Consider the following 22,206-nt stretch of genomic DNA (forward strand, 5'->3'; position numbering starts at 1 on the left):
AGACATCCAGGACCAGGCCCATATGAGGGATAGGGGCTTGAGCCATCCAGGACCAAAGATCCTTGGCACTGGAGCCAGGAAGAAAACCAGAAGTTGGAGTTTAGAGATGGGTTTGGGGCAGTAATGATAGCATGTTTTTGTCTTCCATATGATGAACCCTTCTTCTTCTTCATGGAGCTAGTGTGAATATATTTTATATGAGTCATTAGCCTCCCTGTGAATAATAATAAGCTGAGTTCCAGAACAGGCTTGGAATAGCTGACTGACTCTATATTTCTTCCATTTTCCCAAATGGAGGTCCTTGGGAGACAGGCTGGCATGATTACTAATAAATGAGCACAAACATTTCTGATGACTCCTTTGGACCAGCTGGCCTCATGAGAAACAGAGAGACTATGTCAGCTTTGAGAGTTCCTTGGGCAGGGGTGAGCTCCATGGGGTGAACCAAATTATGGTGAAAAATGGTCAAGCGTGGCAAGCTTTGGCAACCTATACTTGTGACTGGATTATGCTCTGGAATGACATAGAGTGGGAGGAGGAATCTTCAGGCCTAAGTTCCTATGGCAGTGATCTGGCTCTATAGGAAGACCAGTTTCTGAGGAGGGTATTTGCTATTCTTGGTATATGATCCTATGCACTTCTCCATTCCTACTATGCTCATTGTTTTTCATCTCTCACTGACATTCCATGCTAGTGGAATTCTGGAAATTAAAGGATGAAGCTATGAATCAAGCTCTAAGGGAGAGAGGTAATCTAGTTGTGTCCCTCTCCACATTCTAGTCAAAAACTGAGCTGTTTCTCTCTCTCATTCTTTCACTCATACATCACACATTAATTACATTAATTATGTGCTTACCAGGTGCCAGGCATTGGTAGCTTAGTGGACAAGTAAAAAGCATCTGTTTTATATAGTAGTGGGTGCAGCCTATGGAAGGGGAATGCCTATGTGAGCATAGATGTAAGAAAAAAACCTAATGCTCTTAGAAAGCTTCCTGGAGTAGCTAATATTTGAGTTCAATCAGAAGGTAAGGAGGAAACTATGAAGGGGGATTGAGAGTGGTATTTGGAAAAAGGGAGAAGAACATTCCAGGCAGAACAAATGTGCAAAGATGTGGAAGAGAGGGAATGTGTGACTTTTGGAGAACTACCATTCAATAAGGCTGAAGATTAGTGCAAGGCAGGAGTAGTGGGAGGTAAGGCTGGAAGGAGCATACGTACACACTCACACACACAAATTCAGAGTGTTGGAACAAGAGCAATTAAGGCTACTTTGGGATGAATCTTTTGTTTTGGAGGTTAGGCCATTGCCATTGCTCTCCTTCTTTATTCTGAGAACTTCACCCCTTAGGGAACTCTTCAAGTTTAGTTCTTGGGAAACTTTCAGGTCTCCAGACTGACAGTACCTTGACAATCAGTCCCTTGGAGTCCACCATCCAGATCTTCCTTGTAGCCTCTGCCTTGGGTACACCTTCTTTCTCCAGGGCCATGACAAGAAGGTGGGCGATGCCCATAGCTGCCTGAGAGGTACCATAAAGAAAATGTTTAGACACAGGAGAAATAGCTGCTCAGCATGGATCAGATATCTCACCAAAATAAGCCCTTATTCTTTCCTATAGCCCCATGACTCCCAGGAGGCCCAGGTAAATTCTTGCATTGATAAATAAAATTGTTGAGGTTCAGGCAGCCGAGATGATCAGAATATACTGATCAGAATATACTGAACACCACCCTTCTTGATTCTCTTCCATGCATTCTTATTTTTCAACTGCAACAACAGTAGAGACCCCCTGGTGGCACCTACCTCACCTGCACCTTGGAAAACAAACACATGATTGGAGAGCTTGTTCTTGGTGATTCTCAGAGCAGCCAGGATCCCTGCCACAGCCACAGAGGCTGTGCCTGCAAGAGAGTGGACTGTGATCAACTCTGGCCATTGGCTCCCAACCTCCAAGAGAAGACCCTTGACAGAGTTTACAACACTTAGGACCTGTGCAGGAAGAAACAACATTTTTCATCCCTTATGTATGTCAAGGCTAAAGGCATGAAAGCCTAAAGCCATGCCCTCTTTTGTAGATAACTGTTCTTCTTCTGATGGGCAGATCCTTAATTGTTTCTTGACTGCAGGAGAGATGACCAGATAGCCAGGTTCTGCTACTGCCATTGTCCATAAATGAAATAACAGGATAAACATAATTTAATAGATGACAAAAGGAAGTGTAAGTCTCCAGAATGCTTTAAAGGTTAAGTGGACAAAGACATCTTTTAAAATAAGAGGACAGCCTAACCATCAGACATTAAGAGACCATATGTCCTGACCATATGTCCTGAGCTTTTCCATCAAATCATAAGGTTGGTTGTTTCTGGTAGCATATTATCAACAAATGGCTTGAGTATGCCCAGAAGGAATAAATAAGTTGCATGAGCAGGTAGTTGAGACTTGATAAAGCCACTGCTGTATCACTTCCTCTCCCTCAGTCCACATCTAAGGACTTATTGGGAATTTTTTAGACTACAGTCCAGGAAGGAAAAAAACCTTAGGCTCAGTTTATAGATTGTTCTTAATGCTATATTGGCACCAACTAAGTGTCAGGTTGCAGCTTCACAGGCGGATATAAAAGATAATGGCAGAGGGCAGTGGACAGACATGACTTCAATGGTAAATCTGGTTGTTCTCTTTGATCCAAAAGATGTCTAGTTCTACTTTTATTTTTTAGGGGTGCTGGGGATTAAACCCATGGCTGCATACATACTAGGCAAATGCTTTATCACTGAGCTAATCCCCATCCCCTGGATCTCATTTGATTCATGATCAGTTGTTAATGGTTGAGATGGGTGGTCAGGGACTTGGAGAGAACAAAATTATAAGATTGGTGATGAATGGGGAGTGGGGAATCATTATCTGGCATAGAATTTCATTTTACAAGATGAAAAGAGTTCTGGATGTGGATAATAGTGATGATTGCATAACCTTAAATATATTTAATATTACTCAACTGTACATTTGAAAGTGTTTAAATGTCAAATCTTATGTGTATTTACCACAAAAATTAGAGGTAAAATCCCTATAATCAAATATTTAAAAAAAATAAGATTGGTGATGAATGGTTCTGGGAAGTGGAATGAGGATGACCTCTTGAATAGGAATAGAGTGTGACGAAACTATGCCTCATGTGAAAACTCACCAAAGTATGTAATAAGAATAGTTTCTCAATCACCAAGCAGATAAAATGTAATGTTCTCTAAATATGAGCTTGACAGCATCTTTCCCCAGCCACCTAGGGTTTGCCTAATGGGCTTACATACAAAGTAGACATGGTGGCCAAGGATGGAGACTATGCATGGACTTCCTTTTACCAATGCTGATCTGTTACTGATACTGCTGAGTGACTAACTTGTCAATGGCAGAGACCCAAGTTGAACTTCTGATATCCATCTGGTGGATGGCTGGTTAACTTGGACTCCTTCCATCATAGACAAGCTTTGGAATACATAGCTAGTCCAGAGAGGAACTTCTTTCCTTGTCTATCATGCTGCTGCTAGTATCATCATCTGTAGATGTTTAGAACACTTATTTATCATCCTGTTATAATCCAAACAAGGCTCCTATAATAAAAAAATTAATTTCACAGTAAAAGAAGTGCAATAGAAGGCTCAAGCTCAAGGAATTCACTGGTCTTAATGTATTCCCAATCACTTAGAAGCAGCTGACCTAACAGATCAGTAGAGTGGCCAGCTGACCAAGGAGAAAGAGTTGGGTTGAGGCAACACCCTATACAGATGATGTTCTATCTTAAAAGATACAATATATAATCTGATTTAGCAAATAATATATTGGGTTCTTTCTCAGAATACATGAGTCTGGAAATGAAAGTGATCCCATTTTCCCTAATAATCCACTTGCAGAATTTTTATTTCCTGTCTTTTCTCCTTTGTGTCCCACTGGATTGAAGGTTTTAGTTTCCAAGAGAGAAGTACTTATACTAGGGTACACAGCATGTTGAATCAGGAGTTGAGAACCACTACTTGACCATTTGGAACTCTTTATACCACTACACCAGTGGGCAAAAAAAGAGGCTTTTGATCTAGTTGTATTGATTGATCCTGGTAACCAACAGGAAATCTGGGGCAGGAAGGAGTATATCTGGCACTGAGGGGATCCTCTGAGGTGTGTCTTAGTATTTCCATGCTCAATAGTAAATATCAATGAACACTATTGCAACTCAAGGGAGGCAGGAATACTAAAGATTCAGAGGTCTTAAAACTGAAGGTAAGTTTTTATCTACTGGGTAAAGACTGAGGACCCTGGCTAGCTGAGGTCCTCTCTGAGAACAAAACAAAACAAAACAAAACAAAAACCCAACAACAAAAACAAAAACACGGAATAGGAGGTTGAGGAAGAAATTTATAGATATCAGCTATGGCCTCACTTCTAGTTAAAAAATAAGAAATGTAACAGTCATGCATATTTCTTCCTTTATTCTTACGTAACTATAACAATAGTATAGATTAGATAATTTCTTCTCCCTCTCCCTTCCCTTTATTATGTTATACACATTTGGTTGGAGGTTTACTTCTTTGCTTTAGTGTTCGAGTAACTGAGTTTATAAGTGTGACTATAACTGAATTTTAAGAGTGGTTAATCCTTTCCAGAAGATGAAGAGTATGACTATCTTCCAGTAATGAATAAAATGACTATTGAGACTGTCTCATCCCTTTTTGGGGAGAAGGTGAAAATGTATTCATTTCTTGGAGATAGTTGCATTTTGTTAGAGTAGTTTTTGTTGTCTGGGAGTAAGAATGTGTAGAATAATGTGCATGGATTCTAAAGAGAGCCAAAAAAGGTGAACTGTGCCACTTATTGGGAAATTGTTTTTCAGCTCCCAATATACCCTTCTCTTACACTGTTTGATCTGCAAACCCTGTTCAACTTTGCCAACTGGCTCTGTGCTGGGATTTGGCACTAGAGGGAGACTGGAAAGCTAGATGTGGGGTAGTGAGGACACTTTTTCTGCATCGCCTCAGTTGCCAGGTAAAATGCAGGACACCTAGTAAAATTTGAATTTTAGGTAAACAAGTAATTTTTTAGTACAAGCATACCCTTGCAACATTAGCATGCATATTCTAAGAAAGTTTTTCTTATTTATTTCATATTGAAATTCAACTGAGCAGCCTTGGTTCTGCCCCTCCACAGCAGCAGTTGAGTCCAGTCTGCAGATTGTTCATTACTTATCCTCATAGCAAGCCTCTCCCACCCCACCCCAAGACACTAATGCCAGCGGGCTACCACCTCTTCTTTCCTTTGTTCCTTCAGCCTCAGGGGTGGCAGCAGAACCTTAATGTTTCTTTTCTGCTTTTCAATTCCTTAATACATAATTGACAATTCTTTATTTAATTTTCTCTGTCAAAGCAAATGGTGTAGACTCTGACTGATAGAGTTCATAATAAAAACCTAATCACAGTTGGCAATGTTAAGTTTCCATGATGAGCAAAGAAAAGGAAATTAAAGTGAGGCTATTTATGGCTTGTTGAATTTTGCACAAATTAAAAAAAAACCCTAATATTTTCTAGTGCTAGTGAGGGAGCAGTAAAAACTAAAATGTTCCAACACACTTTGCATTTTGAAGGGCTACAATCCTTTTTTGGAAAACTATTTCCTGGTGCAGACCAAAGCATAAAATGTTCATGCCCTTTGACTTCATACTTCTACTTCTGGGAATTTGTGTATAAAAAATTAGAAATATATGTTCTAGGACATTTATAAAATGTTATTTGTGATTCAAAGTGGCTGGAAATTACCTTAACATCTAATAAAGGAATAGTGATCAAATCGGCTGGTGTAGACACTCAGTAGAATATTTTGCAGCTATTAAAAATGAATATTGTGTAAGCAGTATAAAAATACTATGAGTTAGTAACATCAGAGATTTTTCTAAGTGCCTTACATGTCCTAATATAAATATATTTGCTCATTTAATCCTAACTTCTATCATCCCCATATTACAGAGTGGGAAAATGGACAGTTTAGTTTGTTGAGTTGTTCTAGATCATATAACACAAATCAGATTTGGACCCAGGGAATCAGACTATAAGGGCTTATGCCTTTAACCACTGAACTTTTGCTTTATTGAATTTGTTGGAAAGAAGAGAACCTTAAATAGCACACATATCGTGGTTCTAATCCTAACACACATACACAGACACACACACAGACACACAGACACACAGACACACACACACACACACACACACACACACACACACACACTCAGAATCCAGAAGGGACTACAAAAATATACAGTTGCAGTCTGGGGTATTTAAGTGAATCTTCTGTGTTCTATTTCTAGTTTTCCAGATGGTTTGCTTTTTGCTGGCTCAGGAGTGGGATTTTCTTCTAGAACAAGAGTTGGACTTATGCCTGGCTTGGAGACTCTGTGTTGGGCTGAGATAAGGGGCTTAGTAAGCATTTGGAGTCTAGTAAGTGCACATTCATCATTGTGGACATCAGGAAGTAGGACTCTAACCAGGAACACACTCCCTAGAAGATGGGGTGCAGACTTTCTTGTCTTCACATGGCTGTGGCCTGGGGAAACTACTGAGCTGTCAGCAGGTCCCAGAGGCATGGGTGAGGACTAGTGGGATTTCCCAGTTCCTTCTAAAGGTTCCCAGAGTGCTCCTTATGCCTACCAGATGCTCCATGTGCCTACCAAAAATCTATGGAAGAAAGAGAAGACTCTGACATAACCCCTGCCATCGGGGAATACCCTGCTTACCAAGGCTTTGGTACAATAACTATAACAATCAGCAATCAGAGGTCTTTGGAAATAGTTACATTCATTTAATTAGTGAGCAGCACGTATGAACCAGACTGTGGATACTGAGGGTACCATAGGTATCCAAATAGGCCAGGTTCACTCTTTTTTCCCCAGGTTCACTTTAAAATGTAAAGAAAGAAGTGATTAAATGATTACAAAGGTGAAAAGTGTTATAAAGAGGTTTGTAAATTAGCTTGTGTAATTTAAGAATAGAGAAATATATTATCAAGTTACTTTTGTAGCCTCATGCCTCCATATACCAGTAGCATTATTCATGGCTCCTAAACATTGCACCTAGCTTTTGTTCATGCTGTACCCATGATCTAGAGGAGCTTCCGTAGTTCGTTATTTATTCCTTAAAACTTAGCTCAGATGATCTTCTTTGCTTCCCCAGGTATCATTAGTCACCCCTTCCTCCCCTATATTTACATTTTATTCAACCTGAACAAAGCTAGGCTATCACACATCCAGAATTAGCACTATACTACAATCAAACAAACAAAACAACATCAACAAACCGTCCAAAAATCACATCCAACAAAGCAAATCTAAATAATTATTTAAATTAATCAAATCAATTATTTAAAGAGGTGGTGAGGACTATTTCATTATATGATCTCTTTCCAAATCCCCATTGTCCGTTTTTGCCAAAGTCCACTTGTGGTGGCTGTTCTCCATATGTGCCTCCCTGTAAATAATCCTATCCTGCTTACTCTCCCAGTCCCTCAAAACCTGCTTTCATTTTAGATCTACTGCATCAGCATCTGTGTTTCAAAAGATCTCTAGATGATTTTCATGCTAATTCAAATTTGAGATGCATTGAATTGAATGGCTTCTCTTGGTGAAGTACTAGTTTCCTGTCATTTGGACAGAAGGAATTTTCTGCTCATCTAGTTCTACTTCAGCAAAGCCTTCTGCCTGAGAAGAGGCGATGCGCAAAGCACACACCACCAGATGGCGCTAAAGATATTCTCTCAGAGTCGTTCTCAACGACCCAATTTTCTTTACGTTTTTTTTTTTTCCTTTCTTTTTTTGGTGTCAAATATCACTTGGAGTTACATAGAACTTGAAGGTTTAATAACCGAGCTTAGCTGCAGAAATTCAGTGCTGGAGGAGAATCAGAGATTGCAACATCCTCTAAGTGTACAGATGAGAAAACTGAGGTCAGAGAGAAAAGGGGAAGTAAAATAGGGAAACTTGGAGAGGTGCTTGTGCCCATATAGGGTCTGCAGCCCAGATAGCCTTTCCTGACTGGAGTTGGAGGTAGTGAAGGGACATTATAATTTTCCTGGGGGAGAACTATGAAGTGAATGGTAAAGTGGAGGCAGAGAGAAGGGAACTTAGGCAGGAGATGTCACTCAGATGCTTGGCTGTGATTCTGGAAAGAGGGGAACACAAAACAATGGAGAGGAAAGAATTGCACATTTCTGTACAAGAACACAAAGGCAGCTACCATTTATTGATCCCTCTTATCATGACCTTGGCTCTATGCTAGGGTTTATTTGCCTTTGCTCACATAATCTTCACAACAACTTTACCAAGTAGGTTCTGTCATGTCTCCACAATTGTGCTTCCTCTCTCTCTCTCAGAAGAGGACCATGAGACTCAAAGGAAATAGAAGCAATCAGGACAGAACCTGTGATGCTCTCACCACCAAGTCTGCAAACTCTTTTTCATGTCCATGTACTTCATGCTTCCAGCTGTAACCATAAAGGTCCTATCACTGCTCCTAGCTAAAGCCACTTCTCTTTGTGAACTGGATCCCGTCATTTTTGTCTGCTCAAGGAATTTTTCCTGGGATTCTCTTCCCTGTTCTTGCATCCTCAATATCTCTCTCTCTACTGGGTCATTCCTATCAGGATGCCAACATGTTGTAAAGTGTCCATTTTTAAAAAACCTTCCTTTGGCCTGATGTAAGTTCCACCTTATTTTTTACTCCCCATTATGGCCATGCTTTTCTAAAGAGCAGAATTTACTGCTTTGATTTCTTTTTCTTCGTTTTTCTGTGAAGATGAATCTAATCAAATGACTGACCCACCTCTTCTTGACGTCACCAAGCACCCCCACCTTGCCAAATTCCGTGGTCAGGTCTTAGCCTTTATATTCCCTGACCTGTCAGCAGCACTTGATATTGTTGCCCATCCTTTCCTTTGGGGAACTCTTTTTGCACTTAATTTCTGAAACTCCACACTCACTGTCTACCTGTGGCTACTTCATTATGATCTCCTTTCTGGAGTCCTTTTTTAAGGCCATTCTCTGAGGTGGCAAGTTATCCTAATTATGGACCAGAACTTATCAGGCAAAACTGCAGTTGTTAAACCCAAATTATAAATTTTAGCAAATAAAGTTATCACATCCATTATTAAATTTCGTGAAGTGTTATGTGGGGGTGGTTCTTGGGCTGCCTGCCAAGAATTTAAAAATGCATAGGAAGGAAATTGCTTAGCTTTTTGGAGGTAACCACCCTGAGAGGCCTGGGGGTCCAGGGATGTACAGAAACATGGCTTGTGCTCATAAATGTCGTGGGCAGCTGAAAGCGTGACTGGTTGTTCCCATTTGTGATGAAAGAAAAACAAGCTTTCTTTTAAAGAGGGAGCTTTCCATAATTACATTTCCTGCAAACTGAATACTTGAGGTTGTAGATTCAGGAAATAACACAAAAGCACAAGCCAAGTACGTAGTCTCTGCTTTTAATAGTCACATTCAACAAAGTTAAAGGAGTTTTTGGGCTGATCAACAGATTATTGGATGAAAGGGGAGGAACTCCTTGCCTTATCAGGAGAAGGCGACACCTAGGAGCCAGGCAACAAGGACGGGCAGAGTACCACTCCATCAGGGTCTGGCCAATGTGGCCTTGGAGCCTGGGCCCCTGCTGGACTGGAGAGCCTCTGCAATGAAGCCAGGCGTGCAGGAGTCTGCAAGAGTCATTCCCACAGCAGCCAGCTACTGCCATCAATTAGTCGCTAGTGCCTCTTTATCACTTGTTCTGGGCCTTTAAGGGACAAACTCTTGAATCTATAAAGAGGAATGAAATAGGCTTGTTCTTCAGGAGATGCCACCAAAAGTGTCTAGAAAAATCAGTTCCCCTTACTGAACACCAAGCAAAGGCCTTGTAAAATACTTTGACACTATTTTTGTCTCATGAAGGAATTTTCCAGAGCCCTTGAATCCTCTAGATGGTAGTTTCTGGCCCACAGAGAAGGCAGGGCTAGGCCTATTCTGCCACAATCTGAACCAGAGGGATACTACTACTACTAATAATAATAATGATAATAATTGCCATCATCTCAGCTTCTCTGGGATTGTTAGTTGCTCAATAGGCTAAAAGAGATGTCCAAGGAGCCAGGTTCAGATATGTGAGAACAGAAAGAAATTTAAAGAAGATCTTAGAAGATGGAAAGCTCTCCCATGCTCTTGGATAGGAAGAATTAATATTGTCAAAATGGCCATACTACCAAAAGCACTATACAGATTTAATGTGATTCCAATCAAAATCCCTTTGTCAATCCTTATAGAAATAATAATAAAAAAAATCATGAAATTCACTTGGAAAAATAAGAAACTCAGAATAGCCAAAGTAATCCTTAGCAAGACAAGTGAAGCAGGAGGCATCATAATACCAGACCTTAAATAGTATATACTACAAAGCTATCGTAACAAAAATGGCATGGTATTGGCATTAAAATAGACACATAGACCAATGATACAGAATAGAAGACACAGAGACAAATCCACATGAGTACAGTTATGTTATACTAGACAAAGGTGACAAAAACATACAATGGAGAAAAGATAGTCTCTTCAACAATGGTGCTGGAAAACTGAAAATCCATATGCAGCAAAATGAAATTAAACCCTTATCTCTCACCATGCACAAAACTCAACTCAAAGTGAATCAAGGACCTAGCATTTAGACCAGAGACCCAGTAGAGAAAAAAGTAGGTTCAAATCTTCACCATGTTGGATTAGGCCCCAACTTTCTTAACAAGACTTTTAAAGCACAAGAAATAAAATCAAGAATTAATAAATAAGATGGATTCTAATTAAGAAGCTTCTTCTCAGCAAAAGAAACAACCAATGAGGTGAAGAGAAAGCTTACATGTTGGGAACAAACTTTTACCACATGCACATCAGATAGAGCACTAATCTCCAGATATACAAGGTCCATGTAAACCTTAGGACTGGGGCAGCTCTGGAAGCAGAGCACTACCTTGGTAGACAGGATCTAGTGAAAGGAAGGCTTTGCGGATTGGGAAGTAGGTAAGATTGGGGGACCATGGGGGAATTGCACTGTGGGGAAGACCAAGGCAAGGCCTGGAACTATTGCTCAGTATGTGATGTGTGAAGTGGGTCAAAGGAAGGCAGTGGACCCCTGACAACCCTAAATAACTACTGGTTATTTATAAACAAAACACACCAGCTGGACAAAGTCTTCAGAACGGGGCTATTCATGTCATTCTGCTTGTTCCTACCATGGCATCTGTAGCCCAACTGGACTTCTCCCACCCCTACCCAGGGTGTCATCTTTCAGTGATATGATTCACATCTCTTGGCCATTTGTGGCCCCAGGGAACTGTGAAGCACCCTGCAAAGTGGGCAACCAATGCCTGGTACCACTTTTGAGAGCTGGAGAAGGAGGGGTCATCCAGACATCTGTAGCTTGGCCTTGGATGCAGTATCTTGGTTGGTGGGGATAATACTTGAGCTACTAAGGATAAGCCCAAATTAGCCATGAGTGGGAAGAGAGTTCTAGGCAGAGGGATAAGCACATTAAATATTATAGACTTGGCAGAAAACTCACAGATCAATGAGTAATGTAATGTGCTGGAGGAATATGTGGGAAGTGGAGGAAAGTGAGCTGGGCCCTCCTGCCCTTCCTTTAGGCTTCCCGTGCCCTGTGCACACACTGGGCCTCTCCTCATCTCCTTCAGAACTTCTTTCTGGGCTCTCAATCCATCCTTCATGTCAAGAGTCTCTTATGTACCACAAGCTGAGTACTGCTACATGCCTGTCCCTGCCTATACATACCTACAATCCTTGCCACAACTGGTATTGTAAGTGGAGAGTGATACCGGAAATACTTAACAATGAAGTAGCACAGGTGTCAACTAACCAGAACAGATGCTGGCCTTTGGAAAGCATCCAGGCCATTCTGGTGGTACCAGCTGATTGGTAGACATGGCTGTTAACACCATTTTGTCCATTTTGCAGGTGAGGAAAAGAATACTCTGAGAATTTAGGCCACTTGGTCAAACTCACAAAGTGGAAAGGATTCAGATCTAGACTTGCCTCTGTCCAACGTCTGACTGTTGAACATCCAGGCCCACAAATTAAGGCTTAAAAGTATGAAGGGGAGTGACACAGGCCTGATGTAGCAAAGGACACCCTGACAAACAAGCTCTCTGGCTCCAGGGATGTGGAAGGACTGGGGCCAAGGCAAGTCCAGGGAAGGCTGGTGGGGTAGAGGATCCTCTGGAGCAGATAAGTCAACCAGACTTTCTTGACCCCAGCCACTCTGTGTGGTCAGCTTGCAGCCCAAGGGCACTAGGCCAGTAGCATTCTGGCCTAGTACCTGGTTCCTTGCATGCTCTCCTTGCCAAGGTCAAAACTGGCCTGCCCCCAGCATGACCATTCCTACTGCCTTTCCCCTTCCAGGCCTCTTTCCTCCCATAAGAGTAGAGATGCTTCTTTGGTTCCAGCTGAAACAACAAAAGTCACCGGAGATTCTGCCTATTCCAAAATTCCTGAAGAGGCTGCCAGCAATGAGTCAGAGCATCAGCAACCCAGCTCACCAAGGACCAGCCTGGCCTGGCCCGATGCTTCTTGAGTCTGAGTTGGGGTGGGAGCAGAGGAGACAACCAAAAGCCCTGGGGAGCTCTTACCTCCAAGTGCAGTGGCCCAGCCTTGTGGCCAGCCCTATGGGGGCAGTGCTTCTGAGGTGCATGGTGCAGTGGGTCTTGCTGGGAGACAGTTCAGTTAATGTGTCCCAGTTCCTATGCAGCACCAAGCCACAGTCCTGCCTTCATGGAGCTCAGCCTTGGAGGCTCCTGAGGACTTCAGTTCTTTGTTTCACCGAGAATGTGAGTCCAGGCTGGTGTTCAGAGAAGGAAGCATGATCTCATTTTCATGGGGCTACTTGGTTCTAATCCCTGAAGTCTGTGGGTTCCAGGAAGATTCTGAGAATCTGTCTCCAAGACCTATGGGGATGAACTAGGCCTGTCCTAGCTCACACATCCAGTGTTCACACATTCAGAGGATCACAACAGCAGGCTATGGGGAGGGAGCAGCAGTGCCTACAGCATGTGAGTCTGGAATGTAACTCTCAGCAAGAGGATCTGTCCCATCATCTCACATATTGGGGAGCAATTGGTAGCCTGATGTCATGGAGAGAGTGGAGAATTCCGTCAGAAATATCTGGGTATAGTCCCAGCTTTGTGCTTGTCTTGCTAAGTGACCTGGAACAAGCTTTCACCCCTTGTACTTTAGTGTCCTCGCCAGTGACGTGGGAAGGCAACCTCTGTCCCACCGTGAGGAGAAGCAGGGTATGGCCAAGAATTTGTGATATAGTATGGACAAGAAGCACTCTGAAACCTGAAATTTCATGTCCATGCAAAATGCATTATGTGGCACAGTTTGTATCCTCTGGGAAGATTTTGAGACATGAGTGTCAGGATGTTTTTAAGAGGGTGGGGAAGGAAGCAACATGAGACAGAGAGAGAAGCTCAGTTATGATGTAGGCCCTAGCATCTTGGCCCCCATTGGGAGCTCTGTCCTGCACTGAACTGAAATGGTTGGGCCTTGGTATTAACTTATCACCGAGTAAGGGTAGCTTCTGGCCAGGTAGGACCACGGGCAAGGTGGATCTCTATAGCTGAGCCTCTACATGATGTGCTGGTAACCTCGCAGTGAGCTGGGGTAACAGTTCTTTCCTTGAAGGAGTATCTGGGTGGTGTATCTCCATGACCATGTCTTTATTGTTAATTATGTGGTTATACCTAAATATCAGACTGTGTTCATCAAAGGCAGGAGTAATAATAGAGCTCCTGCCATTCTGGTTCTATTGAGTTCTAGATGAATGTCTTTAGTCTTTATTTCTGATAAAAGAATGGAAAAATTCTCTTTCTTTTTCTGTGAGGCCCAGAAAACTATTCAATTTGACTTTGCCTGGGAGTTCATAGGTAGGACATAAAAACCAACAAATTTAAACAAATGAATTGATTTCATTTTTAAAAATCTCCCTATGTGTGCATGTTGGTGTGCACATGTGAATATATACATACATCTGAGCATGAGAGCACATGGGGGTGCATTTATACATGAGTATATGTATGATAACTGGGATAAGAGAGAAGCCGTGGAGCAGGTGTCCAGTGTAGACATTCCCACATGAATGAGTAGGTGAAATTATGAGAATGTCCATTTGTATGTGGAGACATCATTCACTCACTCTTTTAACATTTAGTAACATTTATAATGTGCCAGGCTTTGTGCAGGGAGCTGGGAAACAAGAAGAGATACGATCTGGTAGCTACTACTGGAAGTTTATCATCTTGTAGGGGAAACAATACAATATAGGCATCCCAGGTACAGTGAGGGAAGAGATTGTACAGAGGGATCACCTGAGTGGGCCCCCAAATCAGACCGAAACATCCATTGCCAAAAAATAAAAAAAATGGTCTTTCACAACCATAATAACTTCTTGGATTTTCCAAATACAAGGAGTATTCCAATCAAGGAATCAGGACTATTCCTTCCCTGGACTTGAATGGAATATGTGCTGCTGGAAGGATAAGCCTGAGAGACCCTGGCACCAGGGACCTAGAGCACTTCTAAAGCCAATGTGAAACACCTTCTGTTTCAGAGGAACAGAGGCAGGAGACCTGGAGCTGTGTCTTGAAGGGTAAAGGTATTACTCAGGCAAAGATGATGGGAAAGGGTGAGCCAGACTTTCACATGGCAGGGAGAAATGACTGGTAAGGAGATTATAGGAGTGAAAATGGAGAGTCAGAGGACAGAGGAGAGACCTCAAAGCCATAGACTTGAGTGAAGGAGTATGAACTTTCGCACAAACAAGGGGTAGCAGACTAGTGTTTCCATCTTAGGGTTACATTCTGGCAGTAGTGTGGGGGCAGATGGAAACTGATAGATGGCAGGGCCGGCTGGGTATGTTCCTGTACACGTTTATGAGGCTGTATACACATGGTGCTGTGTGTCTGTACATCTGGAGTCTGTGCACCAGGTGTGCCGCCCACATGGACTTGTTTTCTACTCCTCCCCTCTGGCTTAGGCAGCACAAAGGCACGGGATGGCTATCCTGCTGCTGACTCATGGGTGAGTGCCGTGATGGGGCTAGCTGGCAGGTGCTTCCTCCAGGGCCACAGGCACACCCCTTCCCCTGGACTGACAGTGAAGTGACTGGCAGGCAGTGAGAGGATGGCTTCTGCGACTGGACTCTCCTGTCTGTGTGATGGCTTGTCTAGGAGAGGCTGGGCTTGCCTTGTTCCAGGCTCAGCCATCAGGGTGAGGGGCAGACAGAATGGAGAGGCTGTGAGGACAGGGGCTTAGCTATGGCCCAGCTTTGCCTTTCTGGGTCTCCCTCTCTCTGGACACTCACTTTTCAGGCTCTGAAGTCATGTATTTGAACTCAATTATCTAACAATGTACTATAACCATGCTATCCTACCTCTTGAAAATTCACAACAAATCTAAAAAAAACTAATTCATCACATTTCTTATACCCCACATATGGATCACAGGCTCTTGGTTTTGTGGGATGAGTATAAACTCTAGAATGGCATAGTAAGTAGTTAGGAACTTGGAATTTAGATTCCCAAAGTGTGCGTTCAAACTTCAATTGTACACTCAATGGCTGAGTTACTTATTCTCTCTGTGCCTCAGTTACTTCATTCACAAGACACAGATGCCAAAACCTCATAGGATTAAATGTATAAAGTTCCTAAAACAATGCTTGATGTATCATAAATCTTCAACTATAAACCTTAACTAGTTTTACTAGCTCATCTCGGCTGGTTCCTCAGTTCTAGGGAGTTAGGGAATTCGATTGATGACAAGTTGAGACCTCTTTGGGACTCTAGAGGAAACGTGTTTAATGAGATGTTGACCCATGTTTTACTCTCAGGGACCAAGACTTGTTCCCACCAACTCATTCTTTTTATTTGATGTGTGTCTTTGGTTTTAACAGGTTTTGGCTGTCAGACTTCATTTGCTAAATAATAACCTATGTGGACCCATCAAGTGTTCTCTTGGACCTTACAAAATGCTAGGAATGGTTCCCAGTGCTCCTCACTGGGAACTTCTGGATTGGATGAGATCATCCTTGGGAGGCCACCCTTCCTGTTCCAGCTTCAGATACTGGCACCTCCACAGCAAGAAGCAAGTGCCTTCAAGTATTTCTGGGCCTTATAATAAGTGGCTAAGTGGACCCTAAAACAGAAGGTGCTTCACATTGTCTTTAGAAGTGCTCTAGGTCCCTGGTGCCAGGGTCTCTCAGGCTTATCCTTTCAGCAGCACATATTCCAGCCAAGTTTATGGGAGGAATAGTCCCAACTCCTTGATTGGAATACTCCTTGTCTTTGGAAAATCCAAGAGGTTATTATGGTTGTGAATGACCAACTTTTTTTTTTTTTTTTGGCAATGGATGCTTTGGTCTGATGGAGTCCTAGGTACTAGTGCGTTCTCTATACCAGCTCATTAAATTTTCACAAAACTCTCCTGAGGTGACTGTTGTCATCTCTATAGATTAGAGAATAAAATTGGTCAGAGAAGGGATTTATTCAAGTACCAGTAAATGGCAGCATTGTTTGGAATTTCTTACATTCATTAAATCACAACATTCTTACCTCTGAAGTAGTAATGATCTCCAATTTGTAGATAAGCAAACTGAAGCTTAGCAAAGTTAAGAGACTTGTTCAAGGTCATAGAGCTAAGAGTTAGCCAAGTGGGAGTTGAATCCAAGTTTAATGTTCTGTCTCCGACAGCTGCTTGGAATGAACTGGCTATGAGGTGACACCTCTGCCCTGCTTTGGCATCCAGGTGAGCCTTGTGGAAAGGCAGGTTTTAGTCCCCAGTGGTTTTGTAGGGTGGAAGCCTACCTTGGATGTCATCGTTGAACATGCAGTACTTGTTGCGGTATTTGTTGAGCAGGCGGAAGGCATTGGCATTGGCAAAGTCTTCAAATTGAATGAGGCAATTTATTCCAAACCTGTGGAGAGAGAGGAAGGAGCACATGACTGACTCCCTAAGACAAATCCCTGCACATCACAGCCTGCATGGGAGAGTGGGTAGGCTCAAACAGGAGGTGGAGGGAAACATGGCTCCTTCATCTGGGTTTTTTGCCATCTGGCTGGATCTGGAACTCCTGGGCTTGGAGTTCTGCCTATCCCATCATATGGATAGGGAAAGGAGAGAGTAGGGGCACCTGGCTTAGTTGTCAGCCAAGCCAACATCACTGTATCTAAGGTGGACTAGTGGCTCCCTTGGGCTTCCATGGCAGGCAGTGGGCATGCCAGGAGGGCTGAGATGGAGCTGCCTTGTCTGTAGCCTTTTGCCAGCAGAAAAGTTCACCCACTCCAAGCTCAAATGCATAAAGAGAGCCAGGCTTCCCCACCAGAGATGGCTGGGGAGCTTCTGCAGCCTCTAAATATCTCCCTGTCCAGACTCCGAGGCCAGGAGCTCCATCATTGGAGACTCCTCAAAGTTCAATCATTGGTCCCTGACATGATGCAAGGAAGGCTGGGAAAGGCCAGCATGTGAAACCACTGTCATCTATTTACATCTTGGTGATGTTGTTTTCCAATTTGCAGAAGTAGAAGAGAATCAGGTAGGGAGTGCGTTTAAAATGCAGATCTCCAGGCCCATCTCACAGCCTCATTCAGAAGGTGGATGAGGCTCAGGAATCTGCATTTTAACCAGCAGTCCAGATTGTTCTAATTCTGCCATCTAGAGAACTTTGAGAAACACTGCCTTGGTGGATGAAGACAATGCCCAATAAGCTGCTTCATGGGCCTTATTGGAAATCTGTGAGGCAGTGCTGTCTAGATTGTCCCATCTTCCTTAAAAAGGGAAGAGGGGCTTGGTTAATTAGAGTTTCATAACCTATTTTTCCTTTTAATATTTGTTGTCTGTCAGGAAGCTGAGAGAAAAATTCCCATCTATTTACAATAGGCATCCTTAGTCTGAGATTTCTGCCCACAGATTTCCCTCTTACTTCATGCTTGCTCTTTGATTCTGATGTTTGGTAATTTTATTGGTGTCTTGGTCTTTACAGAATCAGGCATGTATGGATTCTTAAAAATTACTTAACACATGGACAAAAAATAATTTTCATCTCATGGGTCAATTTGTGATCGAGTAATGGTATCTGAGATCATGTTCATTGAGAAAAAAGTCCTGATTGATCCACATGAAATTCAGGAATGTCAGGGTATGTGATAGGGAGAAGTGGCTTGCTATTTCCAACCTGGTGTGAACCACAGGCTTGAAGCCCTCTTGAGATGAAGAGGTGGGTGGGCCACCTATGTGGCGGGCTTCCTATGCTCTTGAGGCATCTTTCTGGTGAGGTTAGTGCCTGTGGGGGAGTGGATTGCCCTGAAAGATCCAGAAAGCAGTTTTTCCAGCCTCATAATTTTCGGCACAGCCTACCCTGTCCAGCACAAATGCCAGTGAATGGGTAAATATTTGCTTCTGCTATGTTTTTTTTTCAGATCCTTAGCTGGTCAGAGCTGCTGTTGGAGGCACTGGAAATGGGGTCATGTTACAGGGGCGGAAACGAAGGGGTGGTGACTTGTTGTAATCTAGTGCTAAAGATTTCCAGGCTTGGATCAGGAGGCTTGAAGGCCTGACAACTGAGTGGCCTTGTACCTGTCTCAGTTTTCAGTGGGCACACTGTTAGTCCTCTGATTGAGGACTAACAGCTGAGGATATGTTTTTTTCAGCTTACTGATGTATAATTGATAAATAAAAATGGTATGTATTAGATGTACAACATGATGATTTGATGTACGTTTACATTGTGCAATTATCATCACAATCAAGTAAGTTAACACCTCACATAGTTATCTTTTTAAAATTATTTTTGGGATGAGAAAGCTTAAGGTCCATTTTCTTAGCACATTTCAAGTATACAGTATAGCACTATTAGCTATATATAGTCTGAGGCTGATTTTAGACTGAAATCTTCTAGCCATAATTCTTATCTACAATGAAGAGTAAGTGCTCATGAGGTTTGTGGTGGGATGGTAGGGTAGGGTGTGGCAGTGGTGGGGGGCTTGCTGTCTCCTGACCTACTGTTCAGCTATTTTCTCTTTGTACAGGAGATTTTGAGAGAGAAAAGGTCACAGATGCTATTTAGTAACAGTAGCAGAAAGGATACTCAGCCCAGCTCCTAGGCTTGAGATATCATTGGATCGAGAGAGCACACAGCCTTGAGAAGTTATAGGGAAAGTAGTGGCCTCAGGGGAAAGCTGAATTTCAACAAAACCAGGAAGACAGGGAGTTGTCAGAGGAATGAGAATATTTGGTATATATATATATATATATATATATATATATATATATATATATATATATACCCAATTTGTGAATATATATATATATATATATATATATATATTCACAAATCCAGTTCCAAAAGACTCTAGAAAAGAGTTTGGGAGGAAAATGAGGTGTAAGATATTGGGTTGGACCATGGAAAGCATAAAACACTTGCTTTGAACTTCTGTGAGCTCCTGAGTTGACTTTATGACTCCTCCCTGGGCACCTCAATAGGACAGTTATAGATAGGGTTACAAGATGTATCTCTTTGGGGTCATCTTGGAATCATTAGGTACAATCATTAACATTTCCATCTGTCTGTCTCTGTGCATAACTAAATATAGATTGTCATTTAAAAAATGTTTTAAAAGAGAAAGTCATCTCATAGTTTGTCTCAATAATGCACTCCATGATTTGATAATCCTTTAACAATCAGTATCAAGAACAGTGCCTGATACATAAGTACTCAACAATATAATACCTTCATATCTGCAGGTTCTACATCTGTGGATTCAATCAATCCTAGATTGGAAATATTTTTTTAAAAAATGCATCTGTACTGAACATTTACAAACATTTTCATTGTTATTATACCCTACATGATACAGTATACCAATTATTTACATAGAATTTATGTTGTATAAGGTATTATAAATAGTCTAGAGATGTTGTGAACCATTCAGGAGGATGTGGGTAGGTTACTATGCTATTTTATATAAGGGACTTGAGCATCCATTGACCTTGATATCCACAGGGGATTCTGGAACCAAATTCCCTTGGACACTGAGGGAAAATTGTACTATGACTAGAAATGATAAATAAAACCTCCCATGCACAAATTTAATGCCATGCTTGCCAAGCAAAATTTACTGTGAATTTTTGTTCAGCGTATGAATTTCAAGTATTTGAAGTGGAAGTGGGGAACAGAGTGTCTTTGGTTGTTGGTGACAATTTACTCTATATAAGTTGCTTCACAACTAGCCTGGGGCTAAAATGTTGAAAAGGTCAGACAGCAAAGCAAATGGGGCACATTCTCTTGCACACACCACACACATGACCCTTAAGCAACACCACCACTCATTTGCCAAGGTAAAAATAAGGCAAGCATTATAAATACCATTGTGCAGTGTATTGTTACTGTTTTATATTTAATTCAATTTTACATATTCTCCTCCTTCCGATGGAACAATTTAATAGAATATAGAGTAAAACCTCATTAACTCAGGTCACTTTAGTCCCAGCTTGAAATTGCACAAAAGGCCTAGGGACCAACCATCCAATGATGCAGACTGAGTTCCTAGGACTCCAGAACCTCTAGGACCCTGTCCTTGTACACACATCTCCAGGGCTGCTCCCTGGGCCTTCCACTACCAGGAACTACCCCTGCTCTAGGGTTTCACACTGTCCTCCTTCAGCCTCTGACTGCAGCCTCTACTTCCCTTCACTTTTGCTGCTTCTGCTCTGCATCAAGGCCTCTGGGTCCTTAATCACATCATCCAGTCCCTTGGCCTCTTCCTTATTGCATTTCATGAAACCAGGACAGTCTGGATCAAGAGTGTTTACTTCAGTCACTGTCTCAGCACCGTCCATCCACCATCTGTCTATCCACCCCTTGTTCTGCTATCCATCCACATTTATTTTGAGCACTGGTGATGAGCCAATGCTATAATTCAACAATGTTTCAGGAAAGTATAGATAATGAAGGAGCTGGTGAAAATGTAGTATCATGAATTTGTAAACTAATTAAAAAAGTTAAGTAAGATAAAAAAGCTTAAAGTGAAAATCTAAATGGCTCAGATCAAAAAAACTTTTCTCCATTCATCCATACACATCTGAATAGGTTCTCTTCATAACATAAGTTTAAATGTTAGTTATCAATTAATTTATGTACTCGTCAAAATGCTAAGAACAATGGTAAAAAAATGATCATCTTTATTAAATATTTATTACCTGCTGGGCATTACACTAAGTTCTTTACATATCACTCTTTCAATGCTGCATGACCTTAAGAGGCAGTTGCCATTTCCAGAGAAGGAATGTTATTTGCCTAGGGGCTGTTTACACTATTGCACTTGGTAGGTGGTGAAGCTGGAATTTGGATTTGGCTCTAATCTGACTACAGAATCTGTCTTTGTTTAACTTTAAAAAGCAATACAGATTTGTAGAAGATAAAATTAAACAGGTAATAAAGCTGGATTTCTTTTTCCACATGGAAAAACATACATCAAACAGGGAGACAGAAAATGGTCTTCTATCAACCTCCTGATCTACCTGCTGGAGGAGGAGCATAAGCTACTTAGTGTCTGGGGTTGAAGTGGGCATGCTAGGAACTTCACTCAGATTTTTCTAGCAGACTAAGTGGGAGGTCTGACCCTTCTTAGCATGAGCAACAGGGGGCAGGAGAATCTGGATAGTGGGTGTCTTAGAGTCCTCTTTGTGCTTACACAAACCAGATCAGCAGGTGGCCACCTTCCAGGGCTGTGGGAGCAGTCACAGGGCCCCCTCCCAAGAGGCCTGCTCAGGAACCCCTACCCTGAGGCTCTGGGCAATTTCCTGATTTTAGAGCTGGCTATGTGCTGCTGTACTCCTGTCCTTTCAGAAGCTGCCCTTTACTAGAGAGGTTCCAGGGTATCTGTCCCCCTTTCCACCTTTGAACTCTTCACCTTGTATCCCTGGCAGCAGTGGAGGAACATTTGATGCTTCTCCAGTGAATAATTCCTGAAATGGAGAAAGGGCACCTCCCCAAGCCACATGGAGCAGTCTAGACCTCTTGACCCCAGAGACTCAGCTGGGAAATGGCCTTGGAGCCTCAGGGAAGGCATTCTAAGGTTAGAGCTCACTT

The 22,206-nt window shown here is 42.1% G+C and overlaps 1 protein-coding gene across 7 annotated transcripts in view; it reads right to left on the minus strand.

Annotated features, from left to right (window-relative positions):
* Positions 1-22,206, minus strand: part of Me3 (malic enzyme 3) — a 191,731-nt gene that overhangs the window by 7,437 nt on the left and 162,088 nt on the right. For all 7 annotated transcript variants that reach the window (XM_005323295.4, XM_040285075.2, XM_040285073.2 and 4 more), the window contains 3 exons: positions 16,925-17,034; positions 1,802-1,899; positions 1,404-1,517 (listed from right to left, as the gene is read on the minus strand). In XM_005323295.4, the coding sequence (XP_005323352.1) occupies positions 1,404-1,517; positions 1,802-1,899; positions 16,925-17,034 (322 nt within the window). The remainder of the gene's footprint in view (positions 1-1,403; positions 1,518-1,801; positions 1,900-16,924; positions 17,035-22,206) is intronic.

This window comes from Ictidomys tridecemlineatus, chromosome 4, assembly GCF_052094955.1.
Source record: "Ictidomys tridecemlineatus isolate mIctTri1 chromosome 4, mIctTri1.hap1, whole genome shotgun sequence".
Lineage (NCBI taxonomy): Eukaryota > Metazoa > Chordata > Mammalia > Rodentia > Sciuridae > Ictidomys > Ictidomys tridecemlineatus.